Source organism: Cucumis melo, chromosome 12, assembly GCF_025177605.1.
Source record: "Cucumis melo cultivar AY chromosome 12, USDA_Cmelo_AY_1.0, whole genome shotgun sequence".
NCBI lineage: Eukaryota > Viridiplantae > Streptophyta > Magnoliopsida > Cucurbitales > Cucurbitaceae > Cucumis > Cucumis melo.
In genome coordinates, this window is record NC_066868.1 from 22,653,880 (window position 1) to 22,667,530 (window position 13,651).

Genomic DNA, 13,651 nt, shown 5'->3' on the forward strand with positions numbered 1-13,651 from the left:
GTTATTTTTCTTAAAAATAGTCATTACTTGGCATTAAAAAAAAAAAAAGTAAATCGGATTTTTTTAGTAAAGTTTTGGGAAATTATTGCAATTGTTACGCAAAACTTTTTCTCTTCTTCAACAATTTTTCTTTTATTGTTTTTTCAAAGGTTCACAAGATCCCCTTTATCAAAAATAAAAGATTTGTTTTTCTTTTATTTTTTTCAAACTATTTTTTCTTTTATTGTTATTTTGATTCACGATCTTTGAACAAAAAATAAAAGATTTATTTTTTTTTCTTCAAACTATCATTTTTTTGTTGTTATCATGGTACACGATCTATTTAGCCATACAGGTCCAAAAAATGAAATCTAAACGATGGTAGAAAATAATCTTAAAAAAAATCATTTGACTACCCACTACAAAAAGATCAAATTCTTACAAAAAAAAAAATCATTTACCCAAATTGTGTACAAAAATAGTCGAATATAATCGATCATATAAAAAAAAACAAAGTCAAATATAAATGATTGTGTATCAAATATTATTAAAAAAACATATTATATGTATATAATATATGTTTAGATTTGACTATGTTTTTGTAAATATATTTGACTATTTTTGTACACTTTTTTTACCACTGGTTATAAATCATAAATCATACAATGCCCTCTTGCTTTTTTGGTTTGAATGTAAATCATAAATCATACAATTCTTTCTTGCTTCTTTCGTTGTGCGAAGAACAAACCTCACGGTTACCTTTGAGCAAAACACAAACCATTGTATACATTAAAAAATAAAAGGTACAACATTGAGTAAATAATATTTAAAAGTCTATAATTAATATTATTTCAAAACTCTCGTTTGCTACAGTTCTTTGTCCTATTTCGAAAATAAATTTACAAAAATTAGAGATCAAAATAAAATGTAAACCCAATTATTACTATTTTACTTTCACCATTTTTTTATTCTTTGCTACGGCATTTACTATTTATTCTACCAATTAAAATAGTTTACACATAAAAAACATATTATTATAATCTAGATTTTTTTAAAAAAAAAAACTATTTGTTTCTCCTATCTTTTAATTTAAATAGCAGAAAAATTAAATAAAAAGACCGATTCATCTTTTTTAGAAAAAAGATCGACTTATTAAACAAATACTGCAGATGTACACGTATACAACCCAACTCCTGTTAAGCAACAATTTCATTTATTTAAAAATAAATGTGGATATAATTTGAACACTCTAACCAATTTCAGCAATATATGAAATAAAACTATCCAAATATCTAGAAACACAGGCCATGCAACACCCACCAAAGAAAAAGCAAACGAAAAACAAATAAACAAAGGAAACTTGTAGCCTAACTACAAAATTGGGTGTTAACAGTGACCAATTGGTTAAGACATACAACAGAGACTCGATTTTTCCACTCCACATGTTGTTGAGAGAGTGAGAGACAACTATGCTGAAATAAGGCCAACATAACCTGCAAGCAGTGCCAATATGGAGGATATAGTATAGGCCCCAGCAACAATGAATGGTTCTTTGATCCCACATAACTCCAGGTGATGATGAAATGGCACCATTTGAAAAATGCGACGCCCAGCTCCCTCCAACTTTGTTGTCATCTTGAAGTATACTACCTAAAATTCAAGTACTGTTCGATGTCAAATGGAAGTTTCCGGGAACATTAGGCTATGTTATGGCCAATACGGCTCTTGGCACAAATCTATTTATATAGAAATGTCATAAAAAGAGACTTGATAGCTCATACAAGTAATACGGGAAAATTACCTTCTGGTCCTTCAGTTTTCAGCAAGAAGTGCATTTAATTCCTAAGAGGGCGTTTGGGATAAGAAATTGGTTACTATAATCTTGGGTTGTAATAGTTTGTGTTTGGAGGGTAGATTATTTTAGTTTGAGCTATAGTACTATGTGTTTGGTGTAAATTATATTAGTTTGAGAATGAAATAGTAAACACCGTAGTAAAGAAGTAGCAAGGAATAAAAAAATTATGAAGGTAAAATAGTAAAAACTGTAACAAATAGTAAATAGCGTAAAAAATGGGAGTCTTGAAATGAATAGTGGAACCATACCTGCAAGATAACGGATGATGTTTCTAATACAAAAACTAGAGAAGAAATGAATAGTGGGAGAAACATTCCACTGCAGGCAGCCATTGCGGCTAATGCTCCACCGAGTGCAAAGGATCCAGTATCACCCATAAATACCGAGGCCTTGAATCGGTTGTGCAAAAGAAAACCAACACAAGCTCCAGACATTGATGCTCCAAATATGGAAAGGTCTGGTTTGAAATTCACATACATCAGTAATCAGTCATATTGCAAAATGATGGGTGTCTAGGTCTAGCAAGGACCGACTTGGAAGCTTAAATTCAGTTCCTCGCTTAAAGACAATGTTGGAAAATATTGCCAAACTGCATGATTTTATAGCACAACAGAATCTTCGCCTATAGCTAGTCTCTCTCTCACTTTAGAAAGAGAGAGAAAAAAAGTCGAAGAATATCCATTTTTCAGTTGCAGATTTTTGCAGTCATAGCTAATCTCTCTAGCTGACAAATGCACCCTAATAAACTCCTAGCATAATATTATGGTCAAATAAGATGCAAGGGAGGTTCAATTAATTTTCAATTTTCATAATTTTATGACAGCATTGAATGTCCCAAATAAACAAAGAATGTTGAAAGCATCTCATCATGTAAAAACGAAAAAGAGGCCAAGGCTGTAGTACTAACCAGAAGATATTGGAAGCACCGCAATAGCCATCCCAATAAAAGCCAAGGCCGCAGTCCCGCCAGCTAGTCCATCAAGACCATCCGTCTGATTTATTCCATTTCCCATGGAGACAAAACAAAATGATGTCAACCACATATAGCATTTTCCAAGGAATACAAGGCCAAGAGGTGCAGGCATAGGAATCAACATTTTCCTGCATTTGAAATCAAAGGTTTTGTTCACTAAATGTGGAGCACTTTGCTTTTGGTAGAATGGAGAATGCGAAAATAAACAAAGTTAATTCCAAAACTAAATAATTACATTTCTTTTCTGATATATTGTTCCCATGACCATTTATTAGGTACTCAATAGTGGCAGAATACTCTTCAAGTTGAAAGGCTTCCGTTTTTGGATATTACATATGCTATATCCACATAGCATATGTATTATTTGGTAATCCAAGGGCTACATCAGTATGTGTATGTGTCTCTACCCGGGATTGGTTCCTCAAAAAGTGCAAATTTTTTTTGTCATTTTCCAAGGTGGGCTTTATTTCTTGGGTGGAAATCGAAGGGTTGTAATTTGAGGGAAAAAGAAAACTTAAGAAAATAATTTAAATAGGTAAGATTCGAATCTGGATTCCTAACAAACAGAATAATCACTAAGCTACCTACAAGTATTAAAAATTAAAAAGTTTTCTTTATATATATATTATATAAAGACGATAAAGTTGAGAGGGGACTCGAACCCCCTGGACCTATACTAAATCCACCGGTGGGTACATTAGTAATTTTAGAAGGTTTATTACTTCAAGTATAGATATGTGAGTTACCATCAGAAAATGGTGGTCAGATTAGTACAAGAAAGTATACATGCTGTAAGGAGATGATATACTTGCATCTCGAAGCCAAAAAGAAAACCAGATTCCAACAGCTACCTGTAAAATAAGGACAAAAGAGAAGTTATTGATCAGGCTATAAAGACCTAGTTTGAGAGGAGGGGTAAGGGTGTTACAAGTCTCACCTGCAACAAAATTTTGATCCAAGCAGACAAACCATACTTTTGACTCTTGATCAGGCTTAAGATATCATCTACCAGTCCAATGGCAAAAAATGCTAACGTTGCCACTGATGCTCCAGAAACTTCAGTGGAAGAAAAACCAGCAAAGTGTTTAGCAACAGCTATACCAATTGGCACAAAAAACAATCCACCCATAGTAGGCGTCTTTCTCTTTAATGCATGTCTAACAGGTCTTTCTTGCCTCGTAATTTGGTAAGCCTTAAGCTGATAGAGTAGTGGAACACAAATATAGCCTGCACACGAGGCTAAGCAGGCCGATGTCAAAAAGGGGCCAGTCATGTGAAATGGTCCTAAAGGAAGTCGAACAGTTCGCCATGCACACCAATCCACATAGAGAAGAAGGATCATCAAGAAAGCTATCAGCCCTGTATTTGTAAAAAGTCCGTGCCTGATCCTGAACACAACCAGTGGCAATAGATGGCCATTATGATTTAGACCCAAGAAAGATAATCAAATTTAAACAATGCAATGTTAAGTCGTCAAAAGTTAACTAATTGTTATGCTTATAACTTTAAAGAACAAAACTTTAAAGAACAATAGAAAATATGAACAAAGAAGAAAACAGTTATTTATCAATGTCTTATACTGATAACTACCAACCAATACAAAAAAGAGCAACCAAAGCCCGCGGAAAAAGCACAAAGAGATCATATCGTCCTACAACAATTAATTTTAACTAGCAGTTAAATGTAGATTGCGATTATGAAACCAAAGAAACATCATGACATTGGATGGATAAGAAAAGATAAACAAAGCACCTAAGATTAAAAACAAAATTATGAGCCTCAAATGAAATACTCTCAACTACTCTGCCGGGCACCTATAAATAAAGATAAGTGAATAGCAAACTAATTCATTGCTCGAGTAGGAAACAAAATGTGTAGATGAAATGGAGTGTGCTAGAAAAGGAGGATTTCACAAAGGAGCATGTTTCGATGTTTTTCCATTAATTATAAACTAATAAAAGTAGAAACAGATACATAAGAAGAGAAAACCTCTCAAACCATTTCCATCAAAGCAAACAACTAATAATTCATCACCTATATTTATGACGTCCTCTACTAAGCATTGCCATACGGTGAGCAGTCACCGTCAAAGCATCATTATGTTGCACTGATACAGCAGGCAAATCAACATCTGAAACTGGATTTAGTATGATCTCTGGATCGCTGTCTTCGCCATCACTGGATGGAAGCCCAAATCCAGCACCAGTCCCCTCATTGTCGCTGAAGTGGTCGAGTGAGGGTATGTCAAAATCAAATGAATCCTAAAGAAAGTTACATGCATATTACAATATTAGTATAGTGAAGTTAAATCTTTTCCATTTACAGAAAGAACCTACTTTCCTTCTCAAATTTTCAGTGCCATCAGTCCAAAGCTAAGAACCCTAGCCATCTATACAAGGATCTAGTATGGCATTGTTCGGACAACATTTTCAAAATATTTATTTCCAAAGAACTGCACTTGGAGCTTTAGTAAAACAGCAGGTATCTAGTTCCTCCGAGAGAACGTAAAGTCTGCTAAAGATTAATTGAAATTGTTCTAAAGATAAAATGCATGTTGTTTTGTTGCAGGCTTAGAACAATCCGTCAACCGATTCCTTCATCTCATTTTCGATCCAAGAGTTAAATTATTCACGCAACAATTTGCAGTTTCAAGGAGGAAGGGTTTCATATTCATTCCTTTTTTCCAAAACAAACAACAAAAGAAATAACAAAAATAACCAGCATGGCTTTCACAAATGATGTCCAATAAGTTACAAGCTATCGCTAGAATGTTGACCCTAAAACCTCATATCAACATGCGCAACGCTTAATCATCCTAATAGAATTTGATCAAACACAATGACAGATGAACATACCTGATCGAAGGCTCTAACTTCAGTAACACTACACGTTCGATGGCGGCGGGTTTTATGAACCTTCGGCACTCTAAGCTGCACAAGAAGCAAAATTAAGAATTTAAGTATCCGACTAAACTCAAACAAACTGATGCTGAGAACAACATTCTTCAATAAGAAATTAAATTTGCATTTAGAAACAACAAAATAATAAGAAATAAGAGTTTTTTTATATTCGCACTTGGATTTCCAGAAGCCTTTCTGTTTTGCTTGACTTTATTATTATCTATCGTCAAAATACGGATATCATTAAATCTACGATAATCTATCTGTATCACCTTAAGCTTCTTGGTCGATTGTTCCTAATATACGTAACTGGCACTCCTCAGTTCCTAAGCTTTTGGTTGATTGCTAATTTAACATAAATCATTTCCTCTCATCCCCCTCCCATTTCAACGTTTAATATCTAAGTAGCGCCGTCCGATTCGAATGAAAACAAATTCTCCATAAAGCAAACACAAATCGAACAAAATAGCAAACAGAAAACAACTCGCAGAAAACGATCAGAAGTGCAAAACTAACCTTGACATCGTAATACGAATCTGCATAAAAACACATCATCGAAGAATTGATGAAAGTCGTCGTATGTACGGGTTTGGCGACCCGCGGAGGCCATCGGAAGAGCTTTGAACGACGGTGGTGATGGTGAAGACGGGGCTTCAAAGTCTGAGAAAAAGAAAGCATCGTTAGAAACAAGAAATGAAATGAGACGCAGCATCAGATCTGGTAAATTGAAAAAGCATGGTGGTGGGTTTTGAATTCAAAGCATTTTGGAGGTTCCTATGCAAGCCATGGTTGGTCGCTGGCTCGCTCGCAGCAATTAGGTTCCCACGCGCAATGAGACGCGTTGAGAAAAATTATGGGGAAAGCAACCTGGAGGAGTGAGTTTGAGATGCCGCGAAAATGAAAGAAAGTGAACGTGCAAATGTGTGCTTATTTTTTTCGATTCTTGCGTTCCATCCGACGTCACCCATACCTGCCCACGTGTCCAACGATTTTTGTATTTTTATCGTTTTATTTTAATTTTAAGTTAATGTTTACGTTTAGCTTAAAATCCCCCAAAAGCTATCGAGCATTTGTTTCAAGGGAAAATCGAAAATTGTGGAACTACACTTTATTTAACAACAAAATGGCCACACGCAAACTACACTTGAATTATGGGTTTGTTACCGTTTTATATTCATGAATTTTAATCTCATCACTAAAATCATCCATTTACTTTACTTACAAATTATGAATCATTCACATGAATACAATACGAAATACATATTATATAATATGATACAATGATATATCAGTTTCTAAAAATTTAAGATTTTAATACATTCAAATATAAATTATTTTCTTTTAAAAGTATATCTAAAGGGTACATAATGCAATAGAAAAATAGAGACAAATTGATTAGGGAAGAAGTGGAAGATTAGATAAAGGGTATGACAATAAATGAATTGTTGAAGATATTTAAAATGGTTACATTTTATAAGACGTTGTGAATACTTAAATGTAATAATGATGATTAGTAGATGATTATGAGATATATTTTATTTATTTATTTTTGTGTTTTTTAGTTTTAGACGAACGAATAAACATTTTAAATAGATTGTTCGACTATGAGTTGGAAAATATTAGATGAATTATTTAACTTTGTTGAATCTTGTGTTATATACATCAGCTTAAAAACAAGTATGTCAAATGAAGTATCAAATATGCATCTTAAAAGTATCTATAAAGTATTACTGTCTGACATGTATTATTTGCCTCATATGGAACACATGTGATTTAAAGTTTACAAATATACTAAAATAGCAAAGGTTTTTGGTTTAATTGAAAACTTTTTTATAATTTCTCACAACTAGTTAATTTATTTATTCAATTATATTTAAAATGAAGTTGTACATAAAATGAAAAATAGAAGATGCTCGAAGATAGAAGGTCCTCTGCTTTGGGATAGAGAAAAAAAATCGAAACAAATTGCAAAACCAAGAAAAGAGAAGAAGATAGCATTTAAGGTTAAAATGATGGTTTTACATAAGCAAGAGACCAGTTCATTAGTTTAAAAAAAAAAAAAGATCTATTTTTCATTCGAACCATTTATTTTAGGTCTTCTATGCAAATTTTCCTAAAATAGGGTAAAGACTCAAATGAAAAATGAGTACGTTTTTCAAAGAATAATGAAAACTAGCATTCCCCTTTGCTTGGGGGAATTGGATTGAATGACAAATTTTGGGTCTTCGGTTGCAAATTTAGCAAATTTTGGGTTTTTTTCATATGAATGGAATCTCTATCCTATAATATCTCCTATTAGTATATCAATTGAATCTTTTATATATAATAAATATTTATATATTTATTTCCTAAAATTATTTCCTAATTTATCTCTAATAAATGTTTATATATTTATTTTCTCAACTTGTGAAAATATATATTTAACTAATATATATTATCTATTTTTATTGAGATTTTGAAAATACGTAGATTTAGTAAAATTTCCAAAATATCTTATTTCTTCTTATTATTATTTTAAACTTGTATTAAACTAATTATACTTATATTTAATAAATTTTGATTTAATTATTTTTCAAAAATATTAAAATATTTCATTAATCAACCTTATAAAGTAGTAAATATTTGGTTGTTATTTTACCGTTTTAAACCTTTTTTATTAGATTGAGTTTCATTTATCTAAAATATCAACAAAAAAAAAATCCATTCATTTAAACATTTTTAAAATAAGGTTTTTTTTTTATGGTAAATGGAATGGAAGTTCACAATATCACGTCATTTTGTTGAGATTTACATCTCGTATGATTCTTCATTCCAACCATTTGTTGATTGTATTCAAGGTGAGTTTTTTCCCTCTTCCAATCTTGTCGTGTCTCGTTTGATGATTTACTGAATTGGTGCATTAGTTATAATCTTATTCAAATTGTTGAAGATAAAAATGACTTGTAGTTATAATCTTATTCAAATTGTTGAAGATAAGAATGCCTCGTGATTAAGTTGGTTTTATCAAAATTCCCTCAAAATGATTTATTGTGTTGTTGACTTTGTGAAGTCCACCATTTATGCACTTGAAGTCCTTCCCTCCCCTCTTAACCTTTCACTCACCCTTGTTCTTCATCCACTCTTCTCTTTTTTTGTCTCCTTAATATTTATTTAGATTTATTAGATAGATAATTCTTTATAAATATCAATTAATTTGGTTACAAACTATTCTTCCTATAAAGTAAGGGAAAATATGTAAACATCCCTTAACCTATTTTAAATGAATATTTATTTATAAATTGTATTATCTATGTATAATATTGTAATATCTTTCATTTTCAACAATAATATATAATTCAAAAATTCAAAAAACAACTATTTAATTTTAAATCTTCAATGCATCATGAAAAATAGATCTGTAAAAGTATTATTTTTTCTTACCTGCGAGTAAGGTGTGAAGATGGACAAAATCACCGGGTCATGTGTGTCACTTGTGCATGTCCCAATCAGTAAGGATCAAAGCATTGTTTGTATTATTTTGTAGGAATTGGCAAAAAGTGGTTTCCATTACATCGTAGACATACGAGTAAAATACGGAATTTCAAACCGTGATTTTGTAGAAAACGACAAATGACAGAGAGATGGGGTATTGGGGTATTGCTGTGTTTTTCGATGTTTGTAGTTGACGTCATCAGCGATTGGTCTCTCAACAATTTCAGCTCTGTGGATGTATGTTTTTTGGTTGATGGAAGACCGGCGTTGATCCTCGGTGGATATGAAGAATATGGAAGGATTCCAGCCACTGGTTTTGATTTGATGTTTGTTTTGGGATGCACGATTTAATTATGGTGTATTTTTGTTTTCACAATGATTGTATTTTAGAATGCGTGGTTTTTACTAGAATATGGGTATTTAAGTTCTTTTTGTAACAAATTTTTATTCAATTTTGTTCCTTTTTTTTTGTCGTATTTATAAAATAAAATTGTGTTATTTATCCAAAGTAAACATTATTTTTTGCTATTATTCGAGTCATCCCTTTGTTTTATTTAGGATATTTTACATAAATGTAACAAAACCAAAAAAATATTTACGGCCCCTGTAACAAAAAAATAAAACTCATGAAGTTATCATAGTCTTTTCATAAATTCCATATTTTCCTTTTGTTCGTTTTGAATATTGCTAGACAATTTTTCAATTAACTCCCTTTCTTATTCTTTGCAATTTATTCATCTTCTCTTTATAATATTAATTTCTTAATATTATGACTTTACATTTTTTTTTCATATTCCTACTTCTTGTTTGCGATTACTTTATTTCCTCTTCCATAATTTTTTTATTTCTTCTTTATCTATCATCTTCTTTTTTCTTCTTGGTACAAGATCTAAACCAATATCTTAAATGATTAGTTGTCTATCTCACATAGACAAAAATAGACTCTTATTACTTATAGATTGTTTAGATTAGATATAAAATCGTTTAGATTGAGTACAAAGATACAGGATAAGTTCGTGTAGCAATATCGTTTAGATTTGATACAAAATCGTTTACACTAGGTACAATGGTACAAGATTGTTTAAACTGGATACGATGGTACAAAGTTGTTTAGACTAGGTACAAAATCGTCTTTTTATCCATGTGTGATCGATTAATCGCGGGATATTTTCGTTATTTCACGTTGTGAACTTGTGGGCTTTTTTCTTTTTCAAAATTATTCTATAAGGTGTAAATATTTTTACGTTTTATTCTATTTATGAAAAAAAAACTCTTTTGTCATAAGTATTTAGGTTTATTTTGCTATATTTAAAAATAAAAATAATATAATTTTTTTTGCATTAAATATAATAAAAATTGAATTACTTTATTTTTTTTTTAGAAAAATGAGTTGTTTGGATATACTAGACTATGAAAACACAAATTTAAATATAAAATTTTATACCATTTTAATATATGTACGAATTTCTAATATAACTAATTAAAAATAAAAAACAAAAGAAATTCAATGGCTCTAAACGAGAATTTCTCTATGGTAACATCAACTTTTTAAACGAGGAACATGACAATGATAGATTCGAGAATGCATCGCCCTTCCCACTCTCCCATCTTCATAATGTACCCACATTTTGTCATATCCTCTTGCAACTTAAAATATTATGAGATATGTATAGTACGTGAATTATAGTAAATTATCAGTTACAACTGTATGTAAGATTAAAAAAAAATATTTATAGGTCACAAAATTGAACTTCTACCTGCTCTTGTTTTCATTTAATTTGTCCTCTACTTCAAAATTTTATATTTTTTAAGCTTGTCTTTTCACTTCATTTACACTTTCAATCTGGTTAACATCATTAAAATTATATGGAAGAGAAGTAAGAAAAAAGTAACACAAAATTAAACGAGTATGTCAGAAGAAAAATTGAAATTCTACCCTAATTGCAATTAGTTAACAATAAACTCTAAACCGAGATAAGATTAAAAATAGGGCTTTAAAAGAAAACTTACGTTTGAAGCTCCGATTGATGCTTGAATCACCACCAGGGTTGGCCTACTATCCTCCGGACTCATAACCGGGTTGTGAGACCCGTTGAATGAAGGAAAACCAGGAGAGAAAAAGAAGATGGAAAATATATGAAAAAGGGTTGGGTTTTTTTTTATTATTATTTTATAAAATATAGCAGCCCAATTTTGTTTTAGAGGAATTGCCAAGTTCTTTCCCTAAGGTCCCAAGAGCCCAATTTATAGAGAATTCACATGCAACCTTGCACATGCATGCAAACACATGGGTCAACAACACATAATCCACTAACCATTAGTAGACTTAATGTCTTCTTAATGTGCTAACACCTAGCTCAGTATAGTTAGTGGATTTATCCAACAAAATGTTGGATTTTCCCACTAACTTTGGTTAAAGGGTAAAATTGTCATTTGGTCAAAGTCAAACTTTGACTTTTCAAACCAAAAAGTCGACTTTTCAAAGTTTTTTTACAACTTTGACTATTTCCATCATTTTTCAGCTTTTCGAGTATGAATCTGCATTCATATTTATAATATTTAAATCCTATTTAAAGATAAAACTCTACCTCTAAACTGAAATCCGACAACTATATCACATATACTTTCGGTTTCTCTCTCCTCGCAAAATTCGAACAATTCGACTCATTCCATTATATTGTTCTAAGTTTATTATATATGAGCTACCAGGGGAACCTAATGGACCTATAGATCATGGGCTCCAACGATCTGAGATTAACTGACTAAACTATTTTAGACCGAGCTAATCAATATTCGTTAACTAACGAGTCATTCCACTAAAGTCCCGTAGTTGTACTTCTCTCATTATAGATATATTTTTGTCCATTTGATATAACCATAATCAGTAAGTTAATCCTTCACAGGTTGTTCGTAAGCTTAGCTATGTCAAAGTACCGTTTTACCCCTGAGACTACATTTTGCTCTTTAAACCCCACTGATCCACTATTGAACAATTGGTTTAAGGTCCAACCTGTTGGGTTTAATGTCCTAAAACTCGTAGATAGTAAATATAATCAATTGACCGTTATTAATAAAGTGTTTTATTATTATAATTTCAATAAGTGTTATTGATTATATTATTAGTTTTGTCTTAATAACCTTAATCCAATAAACTAACATCCTAAGATACTTGATGAGTCTTGAACAATATGTAGAGACATATGGGGATCAATGTTCAATATCAGCTTAAAGGGTCTATAGTATAGGGTTAAGGTTGGGTACCTTATCCTGTTTAACACTATGGATACGACTCATTTTGTATTTGATACAAACACATTGATCCAATGCGTCCATGTATGCGACATGCGAGTGAGGGTATCATATGCAATGAGTTTTCATAAGACTGGACCACGAAATAGTAATCACTAGATGTAACTCCGTTAACTAGTTGGATTTCTATTTCATTAGGATGACCTAGATGACGTAGTCTTAATCCCGAGTGTATTATGAACTCCTGTTTGCGAGGGATTGTCCTTTGATTTGTGCGAGTGAGAGTGACCAAATTGCTGACTCAATATGCTTATCATTTTGGGGACAAGATCGAGTGGGGAGCTGGGAACATAATCACACAAGATGGAATTCACTCCTTCCTACCTTTAGGGTAAATAGATAAGTGTTCCCTTAAATGGTGTCTCCGAGATTTGAACAAAGGACCCTACCCTCTCTATGGCACGAGAGGGATTTATGTTTAGTGGTTGGACCATAAACAAATTGTTCATTATAGGAGCACTGGAATTTAAGGACTAGAAGTAACCCAGGGGTAAAATGGTAATTTGACCCAGCTGGTGTTACGAACACTTGTGAATGACTAACTTACTGGTATTTGTCTATATCTGTGGACACAGAAATATATCTACAGTGAGAAGAGTTCAGCTGTGAGTCTTTAGTGGAGTGTACACACAGTTAATGAATATTGATTAATGTGATTAATGAGTTTAACTAATTAATCTCATATCGTTGTAGCTTCTGATCTGCAGGTCCATTAGGTCCCTTTCCTAGTTCATAAAGAGTAATGAAATTTATTTATATTGGTTGTAATTTGAAATGTTCAAATTTACTTTAGGAATTAATATAATGTATATTGATACATTATAATATAAAATTTATATTTTAATTAGACTTTATTATATAAATTTAATTTTGGATATGATTCAAAATTAAATTACGAGAGAATAAAATATTTGAATGAGTTCAAATATTAGTTTAATGTGAATTAGATTCATATTAAAACTATAGGTTAAAATTTAATGTGTATGTGATACATATTAAAACTATAGGTTATGAGAGAAATTTATATTTGAATATGATTCAAATTTTGGATTAAATTAAATATAAGATATTTAACTTAGAAATTAATTAATTAATAGTTTAGTTTAATTTCGTTTAATTAAATTTGATTTAATTAAATTAATTAAATTAGAACTATAGGTTATA

The 13,651-nt window shown here is 31.3% G+C and overlaps 1 protein-coding gene across 4 annotated transcripts; it reads right to left on the bottom strand.

The window, feature by feature from the left end:
- Window positions 1-1,173: 1,173 nt before the first annotated feature.
- LOC103487491 (phospho-N-acetylmuramoyl-pentapeptide-transferase homolog) lies at window positions 1,174-6,604 on the bottom strand. Of its 4 annotated transcripts, XM_008445825.3 has the most exons (9): window positions 6,224-6,604; window positions 5,663-5,737; window positions 4,842-5,068; window positions 3,745-4,195; window positions 3,594-3,658; window positions 2,742-2,935; window positions 2,083-2,291; window positions 1,781-1,821; window positions 1,434-1,629 (listed from the first exon to the last, which is right to left on the bottom strand). In XM_008445825.3, exons 1-8 carry the CDS (start codon window positions 6,383-6,385, stop codon window positions 1,792-1,794), a joined length of 1,413 nt encoding a protein of 470 aa, XP_008444047.1. In that variant the 5' UTR covers window positions 6,386-6,604; the 3' UTR covers window positions 1,434-1,629; window positions 1,781-1,791. The 4 variants fall into 4 exon arrangements, with proteins under 4 accessions (XP_008444056.1, XP_008444042.1, XP_008444047.1 ...); XM_008445834.3 differs by lacking the exon at window positions 1,781-1,821 and having other exon boundaries at window positions 1,174-1,629; window positions 4,842-5,027; window positions 6,224-6,601; XM_008445820.3 differs by lacking the exon at window positions 1,781-1,821 and having other exon boundaries at window positions 1,174-1,629; window positions 6,224-6,601.
- Window positions 6,605-13,651: the final 7,047 nt, after the last annotated feature.